Source organism: Lolium rigidum, chromosome 1 (genome assembly GCF_022539505.1).
Source record: "Lolium rigidum isolate FL_2022 chromosome 1, APGP_CSIRO_Lrig_0.1, whole genome shotgun sequence".
Classification (NCBI taxonomy): Eukaryota; Viridiplantae; Streptophyta; class Magnoliopsida; order Poales; family Poaceae; genus Lolium; species Lolium rigidum.
In genome coordinates, this window is record NC_061508.1 from 105,131,160 (window position 1) to 105,151,722 (window position 20,563).

At 40.5% G+C, this 20,563-nt stretch overlaps 1 protein-coding gene across 2 annotated transcripts; it reads right to left on the reverse strand.

The window, feature by feature from the left end:
* Positions 1 to 8,491: 8,491 nt before the first annotated feature.
* On the reverse strand, positions 8,492 to 18,484 carry LOC124707394 (ADP-ribosylation factor GTPase-activating protein AGD3-like). 2 transcript variants are annotated; one of them, XM_047239144.1, is made up of 19 exons: positions 18,355 to 18,484; positions 17,331 to 17,407; positions 16,939 to 17,039; positions 16,417 to 16,487; positions 15,779 to 15,841; positions 15,649 to 15,693; positions 15,148 to 15,213; positions 15,010 to 15,057; positions 14,816 to 14,911; positions 14,692 to 14,733; positions 13,232 to 13,447; positions 13,005 to 13,136; positions 12,665 to 12,886; positions 12,493 to 12,579; positions 12,080 to 12,403; positions 10,827 to 10,966; positions 10,653 to 10,746; positions 9,407 to 9,900; positions 8,492 to 9,269 (listed from the first exon to the last, which is right to left on the reverse strand). In XM_047239144.1, the coding sequence occupies exons 1-19, from the start codon at positions 18,397 to 18,399 to the stop codon at positions 9,155 to 9,157; spliced, it is 2,478 nt and encodes an 825-aa protein (XP_047095100.1). In that variant the 5' UTR covers positions 18,400 to 18,484; the 3' UTR covers positions 8,492 to 9,154. The 2 variants fall into 2 exon arrangements, with proteins under 2 accessions (XP_047095100.1, XP_047095036.1); XM_047239080.1 differs by having other exon boundaries at positions 12,080 to 12,412.
* Between the last annotated feature and the right edge of the window lie 2,079 nt (positions 18,485 to 20,563).

Consider the following 20,563-nt stretch of genomic DNA (forward strand, 5'->3'; position numbering starts at 1 on the left):
ATGCTACTGTAGATGCTGTACTACTAGAATATAGCCTTTTTTTAGGTGACTAGTATGTAGTAGTAGCTAGTATCTGTCAGTCGAGCCAGTTTTCACCCAAATCTGTAACAGGGCCTTCAGCCCATGCATGCGTACGCAAGATAGGTCGATCTCTTTTCGAGATGAAAATAGGTTGATCTTTAGCAGCAGGCATGCATGCTGCGAGAGAGAGAAAAGGCAAGGCCTAGCTTCCTTTTGATTTGATCGGAGGACCGGCCGGCGGCCGGGACCGGCCTGTGTCTGCGTGTTGGGTATAGCGTGAGTGGTGCAATGCATGCATGATCTATGGTGGCTATCCATGCATGGCTAGGGTTCTCCGATCTCTCCCGGATTCAAGGTCGTTTGTCTGCAGGGTGCCATTACCCTATTTGGTGTGGCTGATTAGGCGGTGTTCATTTTCTCGATTCCGCCAGTGCCCGGCAGGCATATCTGCGAAGAAAGGTTAGCAAGAACTTTACAAGTTTTGTTAACCTTGTTGCTCCACTCTGGGCTCGCTAACAGGCAACGCATGCATGCACTCGATAAGGCTAGCTGCTTCATGTAAGGTTGTACCCCGTGAGGCCACGACGCGCAGATTCCGCAGCTGATCTCGGGCGAAGCTGATATCATAGCCACTATCTCTATTCAGCCTTTTTCGAGATTCGTGCCAATGGTTCCCACGTGAAAAGGGAATCTGCAGCTGTCATATGTACAAAAATAGAAGTACTTTTCACAAATACTACATGTACCATTCAAACAAATTTGGAAGGACTTGATAAAATCAGTACTATATTTCGCAGGACTACATGGACGTAGTGTCCGGACTGTATGCTCCAGTAATAGAGAACTCTATAGATGCAGTTTACAAAATAACTTTTAAAATATTGAATATTAGACTCATTTTGAAGAGCTCGTCGCGAGGAAGTCGAATATGAAAATAAAAATTCATTTGAATTTATTGCGTGAAAGTTGTGCTAGTTTTTCAATTGGTAGTGTATTTAGAGAAGGGAATCTTGTAAAGTGGGTAGTCAAAATCGTGGGACCCAGGGATGGACATCCCTATGGCATGCAAGGGCCCAGATATCCACAACGCCCGAGATCAGCTGCGCGAACACATTTTCGGTGAGGCCAATGTTATCCGAAGAGCAACGGTCTTGTTGGTTCCCTTCTCTCAGCAGTCAACACAAGGCTAATGCAAGTGTTTGGATACTGTATATTAATAACTAATAAGCCTATCTGAAACATCTTATAATATCTAACAGATTTGGTAATATTTTCGAAAAAAAGAGTCTGAGAACCCAGGGCTTTGATCTGCATCGAATAGATGCATACGACATTTATTATTAATATATTTAATAGGTCTAACAATAAACATACTACATCCGTCCAGGTTCATAGGACTTGGACGTATTTCTAGGTCGTAAATTTTATCAACATAATACAAAATATATATTATAAAATATATATCATTAGAAAGCTTAGATGTTCTACTTTCTAATGATATAATTTTTGTATTATACAATTGATATTATGTTGGTCAAATAGGCACCCTAGGGATACACATAAGCTCTGTGAACTGGGACGGAGGGAGTATCTTAAAACAAACCGAAGCCACCACTACCTACAAACTCATTAATGGATAGAAAATCGTGTTATCTTGGCCTTGTGCCTCAAGCTCGCAACAACGACCCACCAGTTAGATCCAGGGGCATCACCGAGTCACCATATGGCGAGTCGGTAGCACACATGATGTCCAATAGACTCTCAACACGCATCGCATGTACACGCTTCAGAAAGCTGCATCGCCGACGTACCACCAACTCATCTTCAGGGGAGAGATCCACATAATCCCCGCTAGACCTATCGTCGACGCCTCCACGGTGCCAAACAACAGCATCGTCTTACACACATCCATCGTCACACGTCTGCTGCTGAGACCCTATTGCCACATGCTATCTATGTGTTGCTTTCTTAAAAAGGCGAACGCATGTGAATTGGTTGTGAGGTGAGAGACGCCCATGGTGTCTTCCATGTAGTGGTAGGCTTCCCTAACATTAGCGATGCTTTTACCGTTAAAGCACCGGTTCTGCATAAGAGCATCTCCAGCAGATCATTTATATGTTGACTTTCTAAAATCAGTTTCCAAACAAGATAGAAAAGCAGATAAGGGTGCTCTTCTCGAGCAGCTTTTCTAAAACTTGCTCCCTAAAATCTTTTTCTCGTGTACAACCATCTTTTTTTCGTGTACAACCATACAACATATTGTGGGCATATTTCCTTCTCAATGGAATTTTTATTTTTTTCATCTTCAGCCGAGTTGAATCCACCTTGGTCTTATGGTCATGGACGATATCATCGGGTATATGCAACTCTATTTGTGTCTTCTCTTCTTCAATTATCTATTTATCTTATTCAAGTTTATTTGAATCTTCTTAAGTCTTCTCCTTTGTATCCTCCATTTTTTAGATTGCCTCGTGAGCTAGCTCTAGGTTTTCTTTGACCTTCTTTTCGTCAACGGGGAAATCAAGATCTTCCAAGATTTTTTTTCTTCGAGAACATGATTCCATTAGGTTTTTAAACCCTAGACACCAGATCCGGACGTCGATTCCTATGATACAGTGTCTAAATTATACAGAATTGGAATAATTTCACACAAAAATTGAGCTACACCAACGGGTTTTCTGGGAACCATTTTTTTACGTTTTTAGGGAGTGGTGGCAATTTTTACCGGTCGAGAGTTGATTTAAATGCTTCGCTGAAGATGTTATAAGTATGTCTCCTATGTCAACGGGGCATGACCGAGTTATTTTCATCATCGATTTTCATGAGTCTGGACAATGTGGCAGCGAGCTTAGAGTATGATCATCTCTCAATGGCTACTAAAGGACATATGTTGCCTTTGATTCTTAATATTAGTAGTTATTGTGTTGAGGTTTGTCCTCGGTTACGGTGGCATATCTAGCTAGGTATAGCTAGCTAGAAAGGTCGTGTCCATGGCTGATAGATACCGAGAGGCCTTTTCTGTTGTTTCCATGTTTAAGCCTACAATGCATGGAAGTCTGGGTTAATTTCCAGTCTAACCACAAAGCATGATCACCTTATAGAAAGTACACAATAGTGGGATTATAGACCGCTTACAAGGCACATTTGCATGTGTGAAGGAGAGACATGAAAAAGTGTGGCGACTGGACTCTCATGCAAGAGCCAGCTCCAGCACGTGCTCCTAGACATTTTGTGAGAGTGAGAGGTGGGTCATATACCCAGTGGCGGAGCTGGTTGGCACCCAGCAATGTCAAAAGACCAACTACGAGGCTTGTGATGTCATTATCTACTGCTTATGGGGTCAAATTGTGTATTTATAACTAGTATCCATAAGGATTACCTTTTTTGTGATTTTAATTGACCACATGAACAACACACAGCTCCGCCATTGCATATATCAATAAAGTAGTACAATATTATAGCTCACTATTGTACATATTAACTATAAACTAATTATAGAGGACATGACATTTTCTTATAGCCAGCTGGCTCTTCTATTATTCTTACTCTTATAGGTAGCATGAATAGATGGATTAGACCAATTACCGGATGCATGGATGCCATCCATGTGGCTGGCTGATTGGATCATCGAGAGGTGAAAAGCTGGATCGAGCAATGGAGCTCGTCTAGGTTTGTGGCTTTGTACATGTACAGAAAAGTTACAAGCTTGTATATGGGCTAGCTAGCTTGTTAGGTGTAGACTAAACATAGTACTGTAACCTATACACACTTTTCTAATGTGCTCCTTAATCCTTATAAGTTTCCGGTATATTCACTTTAATGCCATACCTACAATAATATTATGTACGTGCGTATAGATGGTTTGTATATGGTGTCTTTGGAGCAGTCATATACTTTGACGTCTTCTTGGATTGGAGCTTTACATGCAGGTTGTACGTACTATGTTTCTGATTTGACAGGGATGGTGACATGGCGTGTTCATCAATCCATCTCACATACGCATGATATTATCTCTGGAAAATTTTCCATGAAAACCTCTCGCATGACTATCAACAACAGAGCCGTTATAGGTAGTACCATATATTTCATGCATGATAAAAAAATGTATCACTATAACTAATGATGGGAGGGATTATAGTGGTGTCATTGATAAATACGCTATTATAGCACGTGTAACTATAAAAAATTAATGTCAAATAGATTTCACTCCTAATTTTATATTAAGATTTGAAAAAAGCAATAAATATAAGGAGATTGTAAAATCAATAAATATAAGGAGACTGTAATTAAAAAAATTCGATAAAGGATGCTTTATTACTTTGAAAAGCAATTGCATATGCCTCTGCATAACCAGGATGCACACAGCCATTTATATGTCTCAAGTTAAAAGTCGGAAAAAAAATTAGGCGAAATACATATCGAACCGATGAATCATATGACGCCTACGGTGTGGTTGGGGCTTCAATTCGTAGACTATGCTGTCACCCATGTAGGGAAAAAGTATCCTTCGCTGTAGTCTCCAACCGTGTACAGACCTCCGTAAACAGGTCTCGGTTCTCCACTCGCTGAAGAGGTAACCACAAACAGAGAATACCTGTACATCTGTAGATGACCTGCAAAATGGAGCAATTTTTATCATTAAAAATCTTGTCATTTCTACATAGCCAAAGCGCCCAGATAACTACTAGCGCCCCCACCCTAAGAAGCAACTTGAACCTTGAATCGATACCATGAAACCAATTGCCAAAGACATTGTCGGAAGATACAGGCTAGACGCTACTTGGATGACTGATCATACAGATTTTGCAAATTGGCACTGGAAGAACATGTGTTTAATAGTTTTGTCATGATGACAGAAAACACACCGTGTACTTTCATGCCAATTCCGCTTAACAAGATTATCTTTGGTGAGGATAACTCCTCGACGAAGATACCATCCAAAAAAATTAATTTTTAATGGTATTTTCATCCTCCAAATTTTCTTATTATTATTAACTGGTATGTCATAATGAAGGATCGCATTGTATAATGATTTTACCGAGAAAGTGTCATCTACATGAAGATTCCATCTAAATTCGTCTGGTTCAGCCGATAGTTGTATATCTCCTAGCCGGTGAATTAGGGAATTCCATGCCAATAGCCTTTGCCCAAGCAAGACCCGTCTGAATGTCACATTCGGAGGTGAGGTAGCCATTACCGTGGCAATGGTATCACCTTTGCGACGAACAATACTATACAAAGCAGGATACCCTTCACTTAAGGGTGCATTGTCTAACCAATTGTCTTCCCAGAACCGTATTTGTGCTCCATTCTTAATCGAGAAAGTACCATGGCGAAAAAAGATATTTTTGTCGCGATGAGACCAGCCCAGAAGTGCGAATCCCCAGGTTTATAAACCACTTGGGATAACGTCTTCGAACCGATATATTTTCTCGGAAGAATACTTTGCCAAATCCAGTCCTCGGTAAGGAGCTTAAACAGTCATTTACCTAGCAGGACTGAATTCTTAACTTTCAAGTCATGAACTCCAAGCCCTCCTTGATCTTTGGGACTACAAATTATACTCCATTTAACCGGTCGATATTTATTTTTATCGTTGTCCCCTTGCCAAAAGAATATGATACGCTGCATTGCATAGGTAATATCATGCTAGTCTGATACATGATACAAATCCATGACTATAAAAAGATTGTGATACCGGTACATGATACGCTGCATTATAGAGGTAGTGTTTTATAGCCGTACCGTACATATGATACTTCTATATAATACTACGACGCACTGTGATAAGCCTAATGGTTCAAAGATTTTCAGGGTCAGTACTAGGACTGTGACATCGTAGGTCATCTGTACGACTGTACCTCCCTACGCCAGCAAAAGTCAGAGCATGTTGTATATGCTTTGCTTTTTTTAGGGGAAATTTGCATGTCCTGCTAGCCATGCATGCGATGAATAAAGGAGAGAAATGATTTTCTTACGGGGACATGAGGTCCCGTGCACGTATGTGTTGTTGATTTCGTGCTCTTAAATTCGTGCACACTGTATTGTCAAGTTTCGTTGAATTTTAACATGTTCTCCGTGCACGGAAGAATCACTGGGTTAAGGAATAGGCCAATGGGGCGTACTAGGAAACTGCCGTAGCTGGCGCTCGATCGCCAGGAGATTAGCGAGCGATCGGTTTCCGACTGGATTAGAAGTAAACGTATTTTTCCTTGCCGTACGTTTGCATGCATGTAAAAAGAAACAATCCTTCCAAATTTGAAAGTTTAAAACGTTTTAACTTTTAAACAACAACTCCGATTTAAGATTCGCTTTCACCAATAAATCCATCTCGACGAGATCTTCAAAACTAGCACCCATGTTAATATGTTTCAACAAACTTTTTTTCTGGCTAAAAGTTATCAACCCTCTCTATTTGAATAATCAACCCCTCCGTACTTGAGTGATCAACGGCAAATGTATAAAATTATCAACCTGGTGCAGACTATTGAGGGAAAGTTCTGCATGCAAACACAAATAGACGAATCTGCTGATTTCAGCGGAATCTTTTTCAAATTTGAAAATTCAAAATGTTTTAACTTTCAAACGACAACTCCAAATTAAGATCCGCTTTCACCAATAAATCCATCTTGACGAGATCTTCAAAACTAGCACCCATGTTGATATGTTTCGAGAAACTTTTTTTCGGGCTAAAAATTATCAACCCTCTCTATCTGAATAATCAACCCCTCCGTACTTGAGTGATCAACGGTAAATGTATAGTGCAGGCTATTGAGGGAAAGTTCTGCATGCATGCACAAATAAACGAATATGCTGATGTCAGCGGAATCTTTTCCAAATTTGTAAATTCAAAACGTTTTAACTTTTAAACGACAACTCCAAATTAAGATTCGCTTTCACCAATAAATCCGTCTCGACGAGATCTTCAAAACTAGCACCCATGTTGATATGTTTCGAGAAACTTTTTTTCGGGCTAAAAGTTATCAACCCTCTGTATCTGAATAATCAACCCCTCCGTATTTAAGTGATCAACGGTAAATATATAAAATTATCAATCCCAAAGTTAATTTCATTCGAAACAGTTTAGCGATTTTTTTTTGTTTAGAAGCTATCAACCAGGTGTCCTGTTATTTATCAACAGTAAATATAAATAACTACAACCCTAAAAATCTAATTTTATTTCGAATATTTTGGCGACTCTTTTTAGTTTACAAGTTATCAACCCGGTGCCCCGTTATTTATCAATGGTAATTATAAATAACTACAAACCCTAAAAAGTATTCCATTTAGAATATTTTAGCGAACATTTTTTTATTTTACAAGCTATCAACCTGGTGCCTCGTTATTTATCAACGGTAAATATAAATAAATAATAACCCTAAAAAGTATTTCATTTAGAATATTTTAGCGACTCTCTTTTAGTTTACAAGCTACTAACCCGGTGACCAGCTATTTATCAATGGTAAATATAAATAAAAATCAACCCTAAATTTTTTAATTTAATTTAAAATATGTAGCGACTCTTTTTTTGTTTACAAGTTATCAACCCGGTGCGCCGTTATTTATCAACGGTAAATATATATACCTAGCAACCCTAAAAAGTAAATATCATTTAGAAATATTTTAGCAACTTTTGTTAGCTTATAACTTAAAACAGTACTTAATTTGAGTAGCAAGTGGTAGTTCATTTGAGTTGCAAGTGGATCTTCCCACCCGTTATTTTTCCCCTTAAAAACCATTGGCCTGAAAAAGGGAATTGCAAAAGGACCCCATTAAATATGAATTACCGTACGTAAATAAAATCCAAAAGGGAATTGCAAAAAGAGAATTGAGAGTCTGCCTCGTGCTGAAGAAAAAGAGTGAGATGCTATGTGTATGCATGCAACAACTTATGAAAGAGTGCTGAAAAGTTGGCTCATTAAATGCAAATCCATGAGATGCTGTGTGCATGTGCATGCATGCAGTGTGAACGCTTTTAGCTGCATGCAACTTGCAAAGTAATAATACAAAGCTGTTAGTGTGAACACGTGTGAACGCAATTAAAACACTATGTGATAAAAAGGGAATTGAGTCGCGCTTTCGTGCGAGCGCTCCGCGCCGACAGAAACCGATCGCTCGAGCGAGCGATTGCCAGGGAGGGGATTCGCGTACTAGGCTAGACACATTACCTGCGAAGCCATGAGAAATAATGCCACAACGAGAAGAACAAGAAGTTCCACAAAACAGAACCCAATGTTCTCATATTGATTTACGACTGTATAGTATGATGTATCATGTACCGAGCAGGAATATCACGTCGTCCTAGCTGAGTTTATTCGCCTGCCAGCTCCTAGCGGTTAATCGGGCAGCCGTTCAACCTCGGATCAATATCCTTTGTAATCCATAGTAACGAACAGAATCATGATCCATTAACAACCAGTATAAGGAGGGACATTCATACGATAGACCTAGTATTAATCAGGAACCGGTGTAAAATTCGTCATCAAAACGAACATAATATTGAAAACTTTTACAGGTTTACAGAAGATCACTCTCCCATCTATAGATTTTTATACAGTGATTGCAAGAATGGCACATGAGCTTTTTACACAGAAATGTTACTTTTCGGCTAACTGCCTAGAAGAAAGAGCAACATACATGATACGCACAAGTGCTAGCTGTTGGCTTAAGGCCAATTCTTCAGCAACCTCAGGAAGTGTCAAATGAGTGTGACAACTAACTAGAGCGTGTCGAGCAGTTCATGTTCCATAAATCACAATGGCACATGGAGATATGTACAATCATCTTTCATCACAGGGCTCATCAAATGGTCCTCTACCTGGAAAGATGAAGGAAATAAAGAGAAGCAACTCTACAAAAATTACTACGCACCATCTGCAAACATTGACCAGACTGTTTGCGAGATGGATAGATAAATCCCGGAGAAGAGCATTAACATGGAGCGGGCACATCAGTCATGTTGCAGGGTCTCCAGAATAATAGGTTCCTTTCATGCCACAAGCTTCGGACTGTCAGCAAGACAATCCAGGGAACTGTAAGGGCCTGGAGAGCTGAGTTACTCGACGACACCACAGCGTAATATGAGTTCTTTTGCTGGGCGACATACTCCTTAAGCGAAAGCGTGCCTGCTGGACTATCTGAAGTGCTCCTCTAACAACATAAGCATGTCTTCATCGCTCGTGGAACGGTCCATTGCATACTGCAATGCTGATCTGCCATCTCTGTCTGTGGCATGTGAGTTTGCTCCCCTGCAGAGAAATAGATTGGAAATAAAAGGTGAGACATCTGTTTCTGCACTCGTGCAGCGCGCGAGATCATCCCCAATATTGACAAACCAAATATATGGAACAAGATTAAATGATTCTAGTTATAGGCACCAACATACCTGGAAAGCAGAAGCTTAGCCTGCAGATGTCTTCCCCTTAGAATACAGTGATGAAGGGGTGTCCGCCCTCTTGAATCAGACGCATTTACACTAGCACCATACTGCAAAAGTAGTTCAACCATCCCTACATCTGCAACACGGCATGCAAGATGAAGCAAGGAGAAACCTTCATATCTATCATCCATGTCATCTACATGTGAACTTGTGGCACGAGAAATCAGCTCTTTAGGAGAAGCCTTCTCTTGTGAATCACAGTCGAAAAATCTAGGGCTTCCATCAGGTGGTGAAGCTGGCTGCTCTTGTAGAAGAGCCTTTCCGAGATTCAGAAACAAACCAGAAGCCATCTGTCCGTAAACTAGATTTACATTGGCGTGTGATGCCACGATGAGACTGTATACACCTTTCTTGTCATTTACAGTTACATTATCCCACATCTGCTGAGCAACGTGAATCTCATCGATGCTATGCCTCCGTACAAATTCCTTGTCAGCATACTGCAACAATAGCACCATAAAGAACTCAATATAAGACAATATATGAAACTGGAGGATAGTTTTTGGCTTCCATTAGCGTGAGAGAACACATTCTGAACCACCTGACAAGCTATTTAAATTTAAGTTCATGCAGTGTAACGTCTAGTTAGCTTCATGGGCATCTCAAACCTAAGATCAGTGGTAAGAGATTGATAGTGCATAAATAACTTATTTGCAGATTCACAATTGATGAAACCATAAGCATAATTTTCATTGTATAAATTAATATACCCATACAAATTCCGGTAATTGTATTATTCTACATGGATAGCACTATGCAAAACAACTTTGGTAGTTCACATATAGCATCTGTAATGCAGAAGAACTGCATGAGGTGACTTTACAGAACAAGAAAAAGGAGATGTGATGTATAGGCCACGAAAACTAATTAAAAGCCCTTGAGACAACTTTGTCAATGTCGATACAACTCAGAGGCAATTTTTCAGGAACTCTGAGGATGCAACTGTGAAGTAACAAAAATATTTGACAAGGGTGTAATTAACAGTGGATCACACATTATAGTTCACAAAGTTCTATTCGGCAAGAAATAATGATGGGTGATGGTTGTGTTTAGACAAAGAAGTGCCCAAGTAATTATCTACCATGAATCATGTTCATTTTTTCAGGGAGATAGCTGGAGACCACTTGGTCCTTACTTATTTCTAACAGGACAAATGCAGAGAATCAATTGCACCAGGTTAAGCCGTAAGCACCTTGGCATGAATAAACTTCTCTTTGGCAGAGAAAGGATCTGAGTGTTTAGGCTTGCTGACAGTGAAGTATTGTGCTGTATGCGGTCCATTAATACTGCAAGACAATGAGGTTGCAAATTAATTTCTAGAAACACAAAAAGAGACTCTCGAGCTCTAAATTTAGATTCTTATTACCTTAATTCACCAGAATAGGCAATGCTTGATGAATTTAATGTTTCTTCCCAAACTCTGTTGACAAACATGTTGCCTAATGATTGAAAGAGATTGATTACAGATGGCTCCCAGACTCTGACATCGAGAGTCAGCGATCTTACCTGCACATATGATGTACTTATTTTGAAGATTTGTTCAGTTTATTAGTCCTTAGTGACACTAATAGTACCATTGAACATAAATTGCTAAATAAGCAATCAAATTTGACTGCAAAATATCCATTGATACACAAAAATTGCAGACAGTTGCTGAAATACAGGGATGACCAACGGAAATAGTTTAAGCAAAAAAAAATCAACTTTTAAACGTTTGAAATTGAGTCTTGCAGCACTACAGGCTGATGCAAAGATGTTGCATGCATAAAGCAAGAAATGCTAGGTGCGCAAGTGCTAAGATTATCTGAACACCATGGCAGGTAGTAATCATCCTATTATTTGCAGGAAGTTACCATGCAGTCTGATAAGTGCATTATCACCTTCGTGGTAACTGTGTTACCAGATAGACTGGTAAGTACATCACCACCACAGTGATAACTAATACTTCCTCTGTTCCCTAATATAAGACGTTTTGGAAAGCTGAATGGAGGGAGTACTAACCAGTGTCGTAACTACATCACAAACATGGTGCTAACTTTTTATCAAACTGTATAGTAAATAAATCAGAGCCATGGTGGTGACTTTGAGGGACACTAACTGCAGGAGTCCATGCTGTATTGCTTCCCTATAGCTTGGTGCTTACACTTGCAAACAAGTGATGAAGACTATGGTTAGTGCATCTAGAACCAAAACACACACCACTAATGTCTTAACTTAGGTAAACTGAAGGTGGTAATGCTAGACCAATGCGGTGGTAACTCTAGACCAATGCAGTGGTAACTTCATAAATTATTGGCGGCAGTAACATTTAAGGTGAAAAAAAATGTTGAGAACAAATGGCATAACTACAGGCTTCAGATTCCAAGTGTATGGGCTTAGGGTTTATATTTAAGAGTGTTACACTGTTACATTTAACAATCTTATGGGTAAATCATGGTTTGGCATCAAATAGCCGATGTGTAACAGTTGCAGCTGTAAGAGTATGTTCCCGGACAGGCAAAAATGTGGTTCTAGACTTCAAGTAAAACGCAGATGCAGCAACAATCTATGTGCAATGGCCCCATCAAGAGATAGGGGTTTTCTATAAGCATGACTACATAAATAAATTCTATTAGATACCTTTGATATATGCACTCCAAGATTTCTGTGTACCCCAGAACACTCTATGCACAGAAGAGCACCAAGGTTTAACGACGCCCAATCAGGTTCCGAAGCACCACAATCAGCACAAATAGTATTACCATCAACCCTCCTGAGCAAGTCAATTGGTTTTTCAGGTTTGATATTGGTCCTGTGATGATGTGCGCTTCTGACATCATGATGCCCATTTCCAGTGTTCTTTTCCAGTGTTAAATCTTCACTTGTGGAAGTTTCAAGTTCTGCTGAACTACTATAGGAGCTACTCTCACTCGCGCTCCGATCATGGCCACAGCTCCTAGGGCTCTGCATACACTGAAACAGAACATCACAATAAGCCGAATTGAATACATAAATATTCCAACTAGAATCCTCTAGTCTAGACCATTATTAACCTGTTCGGGGGATTGTGAGCTCAGCAAAGATGCAATGACACCAGTAATTTTTTCGATCCAATCCATCTGATCCATAGCACTCTCTGCCTGTATAAATATCAGATGGTGTAAATAAAGTAGCAAACTCGTATATTCAACATGAAGATCATAATCTGCATTCTTGTAATTCTACCTGCAACGTGTAGATCTTCATGGGTGAAATAATTCTGAAGCAGAACCTCAGATCTGATTGTTCTGCGTCGACTTTAATGGTTGATGTCAGCAAATTTACTGTATGCCGTGCAACAGATTTCTCATCATGTACAATACCATGGTAATGAGAAGAGAACAATCTGCTCAGCAGCCCAGAACCATGTTCAGGGGTGTTGTTGGGTCTTTGGGGCGGACAAACACCCTGTAAGATCAAAAGTGAAAGATGAAAGAAATGAGACGGACTGTACCATATCATACATGTACAATGTCATGTTGGCCGTATGAGGATTTCAATGGAAAATGTTATGAGGGGAACCTACAGGTGGCCTAGTAATTTGCTTGCGATAATAGTACAGCATTCCACGACTATCAAGAACAAAAAACCTTCTTTTCCAGTCGCCTCTTAAGTTTGATGATCTCTTTGAGAGATAACCTTGACGAATGGTCTGAACCTGAAAATAGTACATCATATAAACCCCCTTCTTAAAGCTATAGGACCTGCATGCATGCATGAAGATAAAATTTCTAGTCGAGCAAAATGTGTTACCTTGCCTTTTGAGGATGACTGCATCACTGCTTCAATCATTTTATGTGAACTTCTGCCGATTGTTTGTATGCCATCAACATTATGGGAATCATTCAAACAATTTGCAGATGAGCGACTTTCACGATCTATCTGCTTTTTGTACTCATGCATCCTCTCTACAAGAGAAGCTTGTTCCTTGTTTGCCCTTTCTCTCGATTGCTGCGAATAAGCAAGAACCTGCAGGACTATCCGGCCGCAAGTTAAAAGCTAAAACAGTTTGTTGGCTTCATAATATCAGCAGTTTGCAAGAGAATTGAATAACCAAGTAAACAAAGCAAGATAACTCAAACTAAGCAGATCGGTGATAATCCCTGAATTAATACTTGTGTTGGATCACTCCCTTTCTCTCATCTTTCACAGCGAGTATTTGCCATATGCTAGAACATGTTCTCATTTTCTAACAAGTTGGGTCAGCCTGCTATTGCAAATGTTAAAAGTGGTTCAAACCTTAATAACCATTTTTAACCTTGGTTAACCATTTCTAACCCTAATGAACTAATGGTTCACCATTTTTACCTTTCCCACGATATGGTTGAATATGTTCAAGTTCGGAACAAAAAATGGTTAACCAAGTCCCATCATGACATATCGTGGATGAACAGATCTATGGTAAGATGAAAGTCCTACGTTGCCAATCAGCGTGACCAATTAATGGCACTAAATAATGTTTCAAGTAGCCAACGAACATTTTTCTTGAGATGAAATGACTAGTCTTAACTAGCCACAACATAACCAACTTATATTCAATAGTCATCACGATTTCTCATAACCAGCAGGAATAGCAATCTGAACAATCTACCAAAAAGGTGCACAGAGCACAAAAGAACGGGGACTGCAATATTGCATCGCGAAGATGAATGTGACTGCACCTGTGCCCCATATAGCACAAGACACTTTTTGGCGTATTGATTGACTCCGAATAATTCCAGTATCGATCAGGTGAATTTAAAACAGAATTCAAGACAGTATTATCTGCACCGACAATGCAGCTGTACATATACATGCGCCTCTAACAGTCTACCTACAGCACCCCACCGATGTTTAACTGTTTCAAAATGTTTGCATGAAGAAACCAGCAGGGGCTGGATATGGAACGGATTTATCGATTCAAAAAAAAAGAATGGATTTATGGATGTGTCACCAAATCAAAACACATTCATCTGGTAGCATGTGCCTCCGTATGAAAATTATATGGTAATACTGACCAAGTTCCAAGAACTCCCCAAAGAAAATCCTACATATAAACTGGAATACTACATGTGTGGATGTAGCGCACAGAATAAGAAGTGCACCAAATGGTGTAACCAGTGGAAAAAATCGCACATTTTGTGTGTCAAGATTACATAACTGTGGCCACAAATTATATTACATAAACAGACCACAGAAATTGTATGAAGAAGAGGCCATGGTTTAAGAGTAACCTGATTAATATATGGTTCCATCTGATGCAATAGTTCATATCCCTGAATGAAGCAACAAATAAGATTAATCTCATCCCGTGGCATAATATAACATCACCAAGAGATAAAATATACAAGGCGCTACTTGTTTGAAATATCGGAGATGTGAATCCATCGTCGCACTAACAGCTTCCAAAAATTCAAATCTCTTCTTTGCCTCAATATGTGAAATCGCGGTGACCTGAAAATTCACACAGGTACAGTAAGAGATACCATGACACCCATATAAACATACATAAGAAATTCCAATAGCAAAGTTAGGGTCAACAGTTCACATACCAGGTTGAAACGAGCTTGCTCGAATGAAGATCTTGCACTGTGGAGCTCCTGGACAGGCCAAGCGTAAGTCAGTTTGAGTGGAAATATTGAATTGCCTCTTAACAGACATCATTTGCTAATGAAGGGGGAGGTTTTTACTTCTTCAATGGCAATTGTTATGTCTGCTCTTGTACCTTTCTTCAAAGATAAGTATCTCTCACGAACCTAACCAGCAGATTAGCAAGTTAATTACATATTTTCTCTCAGATATAAGCAGCAAACTACTGCAAAGGTTCGAGTGTGGCAGATAAATCAAGAAAAACAGCAGTAAACTGCGAGAAGAGCATAGAAACCATTCCAGCATTGATTAATTGACTATAACAAATCAAAAAAGAACCAGCAGAAACATATTATTGGCTGGTGGAAACTTGGTATATCCCAGCACAAATATTGATGAGAGAAATAAAGTCCCAGCAAAACAGAAAGAAAACCCTTCTCATTTGACCACCAGGAGGCAAAAGAGAATTAGAATTGCCTTAGGAGTATGGAGGCATCATAATTATATTTTAAAAAAGGTGCCGAAGTTAGCTCTCGAAAAAACGCAAAGCATTATCCCTCTCTTTTCATATCTTTGGGTAATATATATGTGAACGAACTTACCTGGTCATACACGAGGCTAGCCTTGTCGAAACGCTTCCGGGCATCCTGAGTAAATGTATGAAGCAGGAAACTATTTTAAAATTTATTCTTGCTATAGACTTTCAAGGTTCGGTTCAAACAATACTGGTACCTTAACGTCATGCAAATCAACATCTACAAAATTCAGTAATCTGTCATTTAGCATGTGCTCAACCTGCAAGGAAACTGAATCAGAAATATACCACCTTAGGTAATCAAAGTGAGTTGCACCATGAAATGAGAGCGGGTGTATTTTCAGTGATGACATCAAAATCAATACGGACTTCCAAACAAAGGACTATTTAGTAGAAGCTTGTGAATGAGATAGTGTTTGGGAAAGCTAGTTCTAACATCAAATGCATTAAGACGGGTAAAAGAAAGGAGCGGAGAAGAATAAATGTAGTCACTCAGTTAAGGCAGACAACATAGTAGTTCTTGTCCATGAACTTCATCAAGTGCATGCGACGAAGTGATCTTTTTATTGTAGCAGAAACAGAAGCTCTTCATTAAAAAAAATATTCGAAGTATTATAAGTGCAGTTCATGCTGTTCACTGACCAAAACGCCTCCAGTATTGGAGAAAGACAAAAGGCTAGCAATGTAACAGACTAGCAGTACAACAACAAAGCAGCCAATGTAAACCAAAATCCTAGTCAAAATTATAGCACTGCATTAAGAAATAAGAGTGAACACAGCAATTTGTTAGAATGCTTCACATGATGCATATAAATACAAAAGCAAGATGCAGTACCTGGGAGCGCAGGACTTCCTTATATGTTCCTATTTCTCTCAGGGCAATTGTAAATTTGTTCATAACAGGACCTGGAATCACATGAATTATGTATTCTTAGTCAAGTGACCAGACTTAACTCCTATGCGAATAAAAAAGCAACCCCGGAATGCCAAATAAGCTAGGTTAGTGGCTTCTTTACTCAACAGTTGTTCGATTAAGCAAAATGGCTTAGTTGGAGCATACCCACTTTGGCATTTTTTCTTTGTAAAGTTCAAAACATTTCCAACATTCAAACCACGACTTCAGTAAAGTAAAGAAAAGAACTATCAGATGGATAAAAAAAAAGATGGCATGCCAAGGAACTGAGAGCATATGAAGAAACTCAAAAGGCAATACAGAAACAAAACATAAGCGAGTATGCAAGTAGAGAAAAAAAATCACTCATACAAACATATCTTTCAGAATTAAGAAAAAAATTGATAAAATAAAAAAACCTCCATGAACAATGATTAAACATATCGAGGGAGAAATCTCACTAACCACCAAAAGCCACACTGATTGGGTCATTGTGGCCTCCTCCAAATGTTTCAAGTGAGCTTGCAAATGCAATGTCTCCATCATATGCTTCCCCTAGTCCTTCACTGAAACAGAACAAGGCTGTGTACATTATATTTTCTTTCTCTCGGACACGCACCAAAGTGCAAGTCATTTTTGTATTGCAAAAGGAACACAAAGAAGGTGCAAAACTGTACAGACCGAAGCGCCAAGAAGGATGTGTATATTAATTTATCTAAAGCCAGCACATACTGCGGGTGTAATGGGTTAAGATAGCAGTGTGTAATGTGGTGAATTACAGTTCAAGTGTTCAACCATATTATGTGTCAGGTAGATTGAACAAAAGAAAAATAAATGATCTGCAAATGAACACTCACGTGTACTTTCGGCAACCTTTATGAAACTTCAAACACCTCTCTCTCAGAATTTCAGAACTTTCTTCAAGTGATTGTATCTGTTTATCAAAGGTCGAGAAAAGGTAAGAAGTTAGTCATGAATCGAAGGATGTAAAAAAGAAACAAGGTTTCGTTCACAGATGTGACCACTGAAACATTCATTAGGGCATTGATTGAGGCATTCTACCTTTCATATGAAACACCTGGACCCAATGAAAAACATATAAGCACTTTCTACTACAAATATCTGTCGAACTGGAGGACAGTCAAATCGGCACATTCTTTAAAGAATCGTAGCATCTCTTTAATGGCATATCCGAAGTATATGGATGTTCCTTAATCCATTAACTAAATGGGAGATCAGTTTATTCTTGAAATGGCTTCAAACAATTCTACAATAGGAAGTGGTATATGTCGAACTAGCATCTGGTTTGACATAGACTGCACGCCTGGAATTAAACAAAAAAAACATGTACTACAGGTGAAGCTCATATAGGGATGAGACCAATTACGAAACACATTTGGCTACATAAAAAGCCGCAGCTCCAGCAATAACATCGCCATGTCAGGTACTCAAGGTCGACAAAAATCACATTCCGCGCGATAATAGAGCCATCTGTACTGATCAATCTCAACCTGAATACGAAAGGGCAAAGCTTTTGCCTTCTGAGAAGAATAATCTGCACCTCAATACAAAGGACACCGTTTCCTCTAAAAAATTAATAAGGCGGGCGACCCATTCACTACACGAGAAATGAAAAACTGAGAAGCGACCATGAAAAGTTCGACACAAAAACAAAAACAAAATTGCTTGTCCCATGACCACCAGAATGATGTTAAAGACCCACGTCCCCACGAAATTATTTAAGAACCACACCACACACAGATGCTCGCGCATATTGAAATCAGCGACATGCGTCAATGCCGGCACGCAGAAAAAAACAGTGTCTTGCGACGGTACAGACATTGGGAAGGCAGAAACTTAGATCCGCGGGCGGGCGCTCACCTGCGTCCGGAACATGGGCGAGTCATCGAGCCTGGCGAAATACATGGCTGCCGGCCTGCCTGCATGCAACCGCCGCCACCGTCCGCGCGCGCACCTCCTAGCTAGCTCCTCATCCACGCCGCCAATGCCGCAGCCTCGAACCCTGGCCTCCGGAGCTCTGCCTCGCCGTCACTGACGCCCACCTCCTCGTCGCCGCGCAACGCCTGGCCACCGCGCGCCCGGAGCCGCCGCCGTGTCGCCGCCCGGGGGGTTGGTGAGGGAAGAGGAGGAGGAGAGGGGCGCCGCGAGAGTCGCCGGGATTAGCGAAATGGCGGCGATTTGGGCGGGGAGAGAGGGAGGGAGGGGAAGGGGGGCAGAGGAAGGGAAGGGAATTGGTCGGGTGGCTCGGCGAGAAGGGAGGGAATAGGAAGGGAGTGAGTGTAGCCAGCCATGGAATTAACGGTGCGTTTTTCCTTTTAAATTTTATCCTTTTTTAATTTTTCTCTCTCTTCTGTTTGGCATTTTTTTAATAATAAAAATTATTTAATATTTTCCAGGAATGATACACGATTTCAAAAGTTTTCAGAAATGTGACTAGGTCGGCTGTCTAGCCCCCGATCGGCCTGGTGATTATCGGCGATAAAGCCGTTGGTCAGATAGCAGTCCCTGTCGGATACTAGGCTGCCGATCGGCCGGCAGGTAGCCCGCCGATCGGCTTGGTGATTATTGGCGATAAGGCCGTCGGTTAGACAGCAGTCCTCGTCGGATGTCAGGTTGCCGATCGGCTGGCAGGTAGCCATTGGTCAGCTAACCGACCTAGTCACATTTCTGAAAACTTTTGAAATTGGCGTATCATTCCTAGAAAATATTGAATATTAAATAATTCTGTTTGTAGAGCAGAGACACATGAAACTTAAGCCTGCTATTACCTTACCTTACTAGAGTGGTTTCAGTAGAGGTGGTTGGGTAACGGTGGTCTACACTATTATCCTTAGGTGTAGGCAGCATCGTCGCTGATCTTGTTGTACCACGTCTCAAGCTTCGGTTATCATATTGAGCATTGTCTTACACGTAAGCAGCGCAACCACCGTCGGTGGCGGCATCATGGTGGTTTTTTTCACGCGCCATTATGGTAAGCCTTGTGCATAGCTTCGTGGACAGCTGCTTAGGGTGGATTGGCATGGGTCAAAGGTAATATCACCATGTGAACAAGCTATGAGGCTAAAACTCTGTGTGTATGCAACCAAACAGACTAGTGCATGGGTCTCTGATGAGCTAAAAAAAAGCTTTCACATGCTTTCGAACAAAGTGGAAACATGGCTCAGAGCTCGTTTTGGATGCGGCATGCTTCCCACATCCTGCCCCCGCGAGCGCGAAAAATGGCCCATGCAACACGCCCCCAAATGAATATCGTTGAAGGAAAATATTCCATTCCTTGTCGCCCCCTCTCCATCGAGAAAGCTAGATCCCGTGTGACTCATGTAGAGAGGGAAAAAAGACGTGACATGCTTCGAAAAAGCACGATGAAGGTTCTCAAAGCACCACACAACGTTCATTAGTTAAGGGAGAAAATACCAAACCCGCAAACAAGAACTTGGTTGTGCCACCCTAACATTGATAGGAAAGAATGTTGAAAGAGAAACTCCCTCCCTAAGTGGTTATCGTGATGATTAGCAGACTATCCATGTGCTTGAGCTACATGAAAGTGCCTAGACACATCTAGATGAAACCTTAGATGGTTGGAGAACCCCTGAAAGCGAAAGATAAGAGGATACAATATCTCGGTAATTTTATTTAATTGAGGCTAGGAAAACCGTACTTTCATAGAGGGTTTGTTTCGGATTGTACATGTAGAGTCAAAATCTGTAAACAAACTCAAATTTTCATGCATAAACCTTCACATGGAAAGAGAGCCTACCCTTGATCGTTGCTCTAAAAGCATGGCCTTGTAGGCCCGTAGCTTCTACGCGACCCCAAAACCTATTTATGGGTTTCAGAACCTTCTCTTCAAGAATGTCGCAACATAAGGTTGTGTACTTGATGTGCAGCTCTTTGATGCCCCAGAGGTAGCCCCCAAAAGTTACCTTGGAACCTCCGGAATTTGGAGCTTTCGGCCCTCCCATGACAACTTCAATCCCCAAGAGAAGGGTGGCCACAATTAGCGTCGTGTTGCAGAACTCTCTGTTGGGCCAGAGGTAGCTCTGCACCTCTTGCCTAGGGAAATATCTAG